Genomic DNA, 7,377 nt, shown 5'->3' on the forward strand with positions numbered 1-7,377 from the left:
TTCTTCCACCAATCTTAAACTAGACAAACTGATCAAAACCATGGAGAGGATGGCAGACAGAATGATAAATTCAGATAGACAGCTAGAGCCACAAGTCAGAAATGAAAATTTCAAAAACCAACAATATCCTCAATATAAAATAAAACAAAAACCCTCATTGAACCCTAAAAGAGTTGTTTCATACCATAAAAGAACATGGTCATCTGATTACATCATTCCCCAAAAGTTCCATCTGAGAAACCATCCAGAAATGGCCTAAAATGAACCATACTGACTACTACACTCGCCAGGTGTGATGCATACTGTGTGATACACTACTCAGGTATGATGCATACTGATTAGGCCTTCTATAAACCTCTCCTATGACACTTGCCTCTCTGGATTCACCTAGGGATGAGTAAGAGATCCAAGAAATCTCCAAGTGGAACCAATTGTAACAAGTGGAATGACACTAATCAAAACCCTAGAGATGACTCACACCCTTTCACACATCTATAAATGGATTCCTCATCTAAGAGATCTAGGCGCTGGAATTTTGTGAATTGCAAGGAAGTGTTGATAGTTTGTATTCGAGGAAAGAGCATTGTATTGCTGGTGTGATCTTGCTATTTTATGAGGTGAAGAGGGATTGATGCTAGGAGGATGATGTTGGATCAGACAACTGGGTTGTAATCCTCCCTTCTATTTAATAAAGTTCTTTGAGTTTTATTCCATATGATTGTGCAATTGTGAATGTTATCATTTGTGAATGCTATTGTATGTTCATTATATATCTGATTCTGTAATGTTTATGATATAATAGATGAAGATTCTTTGATGGTTGTCTATTACTGTGTTTCTACAGGTACTCACACGGAGGAGTTGCAAGCTCTATCAAGGGGGAGAGAGATCAAGTAAGGGATTAAGTGGAAGTTCCAGGTTGGTTCCATTGTCTTTTTCTTATCTATTATACATAGAATAAATCATGAATTTCTTTAAACTATTGTTTCTAGGGTAGCTGCCAAACCTAGAGGGCTAGTCGTTCGAAAAAACACTAGTTTTCCTAGAAACACTAGTTTTAATTTTTCCAAGGTCCAATAAAACACCATTTCACTGCATAAGGCCAGCAAAAGTATGAGATTTAAAACCAATAATATCCCTTTTCATTTAAAGAGGATTTCCAAACATGCAAGCATGGTTGCTAAAGTTATAATTTTGATTTCATGTACAATAAATATCAAATCAAAAAGTTTCTACTCCAACAATTGATCAATCTGCAAAGCAAAAGCATAAGGTAAAAGGGTATTAGTGAAATGTTTCAAAATATCTTTCAAACATTAGCAAATGGGTTTTAAATCAACCTACAACCTTCATGAGACTGATGTATGACATCTTGCGACCCTTCGCCAATGCATTCATGGCAGTGAATTTATATGACATCTTTATCTTTAGCCAGAGTTGGAAAGAGAAACTTCACCATATTCGACGGGTCCTTCAAAAGAGTATATATAGGTGAAAAGAGGAGGTTAGGCCATTAATGGCTCTCATGAATCCTTTGCCATATTTGGGAAGTGGTTCCATGGATGAAGGGATAATGGATTAAGGTTCATACATCTCCTTCCTCATCCAAAAGCAAGACCAATCCCTCTAGAAACCTCTAGAAGCATCCATTGGATGAGGAATCCAGTGAATTCATTTGAAAATTTTGATGGATCTCGCCCATCGCAAGTGATACAAAGGCCAGGTGCTATGCATAGCACCCTCAGAATGTAGTGCCTGCCATTCATTGCATCCATATAGAAGGCCACCTGCGATGATCTCATTAGGGACAATTTTTGGATGAATGGTGTCATGAAACTTTTTGGGAGGCAAGCATGATGTAGGTTAACTTCATTAGGGAATGAAAACAACTGAATTAGGGATTGATGGACCCTAATAATATGGATTTGGAAGCTGAGGTTGATGTGCCCAAATTTTCCTATAACAGTTTCCCCCTAAAGCATGAAGTCGAAAATAACCATGTCGAGTGAGATGCTTTACCATTTGGAGAGAAGGTTTCAAATAGGAAGGTGACCTGCATCAGTTACAATGCATATATCATGATACTTTGATTTTTTCTCACAATGTAGCTGAGGGAAGGCATACCCATGCTCAACTTTATAAACTTTCACTAAATGTACAAATATAGACCGATGAGTGGATGACCATAAATGTAAGGCCTTCAGTACATTTGACATAGTACTCTCAAATATATATATATATATATATATATATATATATATATATATATATTCTTATTAATTATTTTTTATATGATATATTTATTTTTACTTCTTTATTGTTTCTCCATATACCCAATTATAAATTTTGAAAAGAAAAAACAACCTAGAATCATTAAAAAGAAATAAAATCCAATAAGTCTTATACAACATTATTATACAACATTAAGATAAAAGAAAATGGCTGAATGATGCTGATTAATTTTTCATGGAGGAAGGAAGAAGGAACTGAATGGCCTATTCAATGCTAATACTACCACTTCCAACTTTGAGAAATAGTCTTATACATTTTTATTATTCAATGCTAATACTACCACTTCCAACTTTGAGAAATAGTCTTATACATTTTTATAATTTCAAGATTAGAAAACAATGTAGCCAAAGTCTAAGAACAAGGCTATTAAAGTTAAAAAAAAAATGATGGACAATTTAATAATGCTTCCATCAATGATGTTCAGGAAAATTTCATTCCGAAAACATAACGATTTAAAAATACCTCCATCAATACTAAAAACAAATTTGATTTAAATACTAAAACCTCTTCCACATGACACACTTTAAGTATTTTTCTGCTACAAGACACAATTGAGATCTCATCAAACTAAAATAAACTCAAACTAAATAATCTAACACAAAAGAAAATACCCAATACTTCATAACCAATACCAAATATCAGGAACACTTATTGACTTTGGAACGTAGGTTTCATTGGAATTTATACTTAGGTTTGGTTCAATTGCTTAGCTCCCAGGGGGCGATAACTTAAGGAACAACTGGGAAGCCAACTCCATGTGTTATTAACTAAACTGTAATAAATAATATCTACTACTCTGGATATCCAACACGTAAATAGTGAATATCCGAAACAAACGTGATCTCCAACTCCTCTGCAATCCCAACGTAAATACTTCTCTTGCCATCCATTCTTCCCAAAGGGAGGAAGGCATCTGTGCAATCTTCCCCCATTCCCACGCTGGCGAGTTGGACAGAGGTACCGAGTGGCCCTCTTCACTCTTAAACTTCAACTCCAACACACTAATCACGTGCTTGCGCTTCCTTTGTCCACCAGCTTTTCGAACGGAAACGTCGTTGGCAGAAATGAATAGGATACGGGAACTGCAGGTGATCAACTGGGAACGTAGAGCACCCTTCCTCAATTTCCTAGGGAATGGTCCAAAATGCATTGTCATGGCGTTGGGGGCTATAGCAGAACCGGTTGCCCCCTCGAACGGAACCGGTTGCCTCTCTCCACCCACAGTATGTGTAGAATTTTCAGTTGCAGTAAACAAGCTCACTGAGATTTTCCCAGCTTAAATTATCTGGAAGGTTTCCCACTATTTTCCATCTTTTTTCGGACGGTTCGTAAATTTCCACCAACTGTTGATTTCCCACAAATCTATTTTCATCATCCAACCAGCGCATCCCAACAGTTGCAACTTTGTATGTAGTGTCACTATCTTTCCGGTCCACAACAACGCAATCTGAGGGGTATCTTACGTGTGGGGCCGGAATTTCAACGAACTTTAGTGTATAAGGATTGCAGAGTCTGCGAGAGTTTCTTCCCGTATTATTTCCGACCAAGATAAGTCTCCGTCCTTAAGGAATGAAAGGTCAAGACAGGAGTTAATCCAGGTCCTTGTGTAGAAACAGAAAGCCATACATGGAGTTTTGTTTTATGCCCATTTCATAAAACAAATTAATGAAAAGGATTTGATTTTCCCTATATAATTTAGTTTTATTAATTATTTTAAATATAATATTTATTTATTTTATTTTGAAAAAGAACTGTTCATCATTAAATTCATAAGACAAATTTTAAACATCAAAATTCTAAATATGTAAAGACATTTTGTTGTAAATTCATTGGACTTTGATAAGTAAGTTTGGTTCAACGTCTATAGCTCCGTAATACTGACGTCCGTAATAGTGCTTACATCCAACGCAGCAGCGATGACTTAATGGACATCTGGGAAGCCAGCTCCATGTGTTATCAATTAAATTGTAAGCAATAACATCATCTACTTCTATGGATCGTCCAGTATTCCCAAAGAGTGAATGTGAGAAACAAATGTGATCTCCAACTCCTCTGCAATCCCAATAATCCCAATCTGAATCATAATAGTCTTTCATTGCCATCCATTCCTCCCGAAGGGAAGACGGCATCTGTGCAATCTTCACCCATTCCCACGCTGGAGAGTTGGACAGAGCCACTGGGTGGTCCTCCTCACTCTTAAACTTAAATTCCCACACACTAATCACATCCACGTGCTTGCGCTTCCTTTGTCCACCAGCTTGTCGAACGGAAACGTTGTTGGCAGAGATGACAAGGAGACGGGAAAGGCAAGTGATCATCCGCCAACGTCGAATGCCCTTCCTCAATTTCCGAGGGAATGGTGCAAAATGCATGGGAATGGGGTTGGGCGTTAGAGCAGAACCGCTTCCTTCCTCTAAGGGAATGGTGAAACACCCGATACCATAAACATGTCGCCCCGCATCTTTCACAAAACACTGTGTGTAGAATGTTCCGTTGCAGTAGAAAAGCTTAGCGAATGCTTTCAGCCTTACATTCTCCGGCAGGTATCCCGCTATTTTCCATCTTTTTTGGGACGGTTCGTAAATTTCCACCATCTCTGGTCTATTTTCATCCAAGAAGCTGTTGTTGCTGGTAACAACAGCTACAACTTTGTATGTAGTGTCATTATCTTTCTCATCCACGACAATGCAATCTGAGTAGCTACTTCCCTCTGGTTCCGGAATTTCAAAGAACGTTCGTGTATAAGGATTGATGAGTCTGCTAGAGTATTCTATCCCACTTCCAACCAAGATACGACCTCCCACCAAGATAAGACCTCCCACGGATTCTTTGAAATGAGTTAAACGCCAGTCCCCGTCCTCCCCGTCCTGAAGGAATGAAAGGTCAAGACAGGAGTTAATCCAGGTCCTTGTGTTGAAACAGAAAGCCATACAGGGGGTTTTCATACTGAAATCGCACACAAGCAGCCGACTCTGATTGCCGTTGTTGAGAGATGCCTCACCCCACCTGGTTAGGAAGTAGTTTGAAGAAAGTAAGTCATTCCATTGCTTGCAAATCATGCGATAACTAAATACGGATTCCACCGGCATACGCGCACATATCTCCGCTTGAAAGTCAAATGGCAATTCGTTCCACCATGAAGTCGCCTTTTCCATTTCCATATTTATAACTCAAGAGGACAAGTACAAATACAGAGTCGAATGACACATACAGAGTAGAAAGACACATACGAGTATGAAATGTGACTCAAACGAATGAATATATATATATATCACAGGTATGAAGATTGAGCCTCATTGAAAGAAAATATGGGACGTCGGTTCAGAGGTTTTATTATGAATAGAAAGTACGCAAACTTAATATAGAAAAATATAATATTATAAATAAATGAAAAAAATTGGTGAGGAGTTTTCACGCGGTTTTTTATAATTTTGAAAAATGGAACTTTATTCATATTCTTATAAAACATTATTAATAAATAATAATAATAATACGATGTTTATTACTATTTTTATTATTTATTAATTAATTATCAATGAATTTATTATTTATTAGTATATTCTATTAGGTATAATTAGTACCTTTAAAGAAATAGTTGTCATTATTTCACTATTCTTATAATTATTTCATAAATGTGGGACCAATATGTCTCTAGAGACTTTTGGGGCATAACCATTTTGCAATTAAGTTGAAGAATCTCAATCTGATCGTGCAATCTAGAGGTCCTCTCACATTCTTTTTTCCATTAGAGGAATGCCAAGAAATGGTTCCACACCATGACACTTTGTTACCTCTCTCTTTACTTGTGAGCTTCTGCATGCCACCTCGAGCAATACTTTGGTGCACAACCCTTTTATCCGTGTAGACACTTCACCGTATCCCATTGAAAGTTGTGTGCAAAGGACATCCTCCAAGAGGCACACTTCAAGGAATGAAAATTATTCCTATCAAATGATTTCCATGCCCTTCGTCAACTATTGTCCCCAACACTTTTTAAAAGTGTGAGTAAGTCCTTTACCTTCGGGAGGAGTTAGTGGTGTTGTGGTCCCGCTTCACTCAACTCGTTCCATATAACTAGCTTCCATGTAACCTTGGCCTTCTCTATATTGGTGCATTGCCACATCTTCCTTCTTCTCATCACCCCGACGAATTGCTTGGTGCGCTCCTTTTTCACTCACCCCAAGGATGAACTCCCACGACACATCACCCTCATGCTATCTCTTGATGGTTCTTTTGACGAGACTCTATTTGTGTTACACCAATTCTTTTCAAGTGATAGACTCTAATTGAAACTCAAAAGACTAAGTTTTTTGTGGCCCACTTCTTTACTCCGCTCTGAGCTCTATTAGCTATCACTCCTACATGCCTCCAACTCATGCAATGATAAAAGAATAGTCCAATTATCACTGCCTTTGGTTACGAGGATTGAAACAAATCCTAGGGCTTGATCCAAGTCCATATCAACACACGCACACACAAATAGATATGTGTGTGTTTTAGTGTGTCTGTGTGTGCACAATTAAGGAATAAAAAAAAATTGGTTTCCAAGTTTTTTTTAGAAGAATCACTCACTGTTTTTACTAAATCAATAATTAAATAAATACTTCACTACAACTCGCTCTAAATCCATAGAAACATGATCGAATGGACCAATTTAGGGAAAATGAACCAAATCCCAACAGTTATCTAATTTAAATGAATTACATGGCAATCCAAACCAACTGTATTCTAACAAACCGACCATTAAGGAACCAACTCTCGTAAAATATTTTGACCTCTCAATCAATCAAATTTTATGAATTCCTCTTCATCATACTCCCAAGTAACAAAGAATTCATGGGTTCCTTCCCACGAGGTCTTCATGGGCTTCTACCCATGAGGTCTTCAAGAGTTCTACCACTTTTATGTAATAATGTGGCATTCATCCAAATTCATGGGCTCATGCCCATGAGGTCTTCACGATTTTTTCCACTTTTTTGTAATAATGTGGGAGTAATCCAAGTTGCGTCATCTATTGGATGGTGAGTCATCCAAGTTCCATCAAATACTTGATGGTCCTTCCACTTCACCAAATACTTGTAGTAT

The 7,377-nt window shown here is 37.5% G+C and overlaps 1 protein-coding gene across 1 annotated transcript; it reads right to left on the reverse strand.

The window, feature by feature from the left end:
* Positions 1-4,118: 4,118 nt before the first annotated feature.
* Positions 4,119-5,453, reverse strand: LOC149211347 (F-box/kelch-repeat protein At5g15710-like). The gene has a single exon (XM_089393145.1). It carries the CDS (start codon positions 5,451-5,453, stop codon positions 4,119-4,121), a length of 1,335 nt encoding a protein of 444 aa, XP_089249271.1.
* Positions 5,454-7,377: the final 1,924 nt, after the last annotated feature.

The sequence above is a fragment of the Pinus tabuliformis genome, chromosome 1_1 (assembly GCF_031772625.1).
Source record: "Pinus tabuliformis cultivar Carrire ecotype Pingquan chromosome 1_1, CPIR1, whole genome shotgun sequence".
Lineage (NCBI taxonomy): Eukaryota > Viridiplantae > Streptophyta > Pinopsida > Pinales > Pinaceae > Pinus > Pinus tabuliformis.

Coding starts and splice junctions, on each gene's coding strand:
- LOC149211347 (XM_089393145.1), bottom strand. CDS start 5,453: ATGGAAATGGAAAAGGCGACTTCATGGTGGAACGAATTGCCATTTGAC.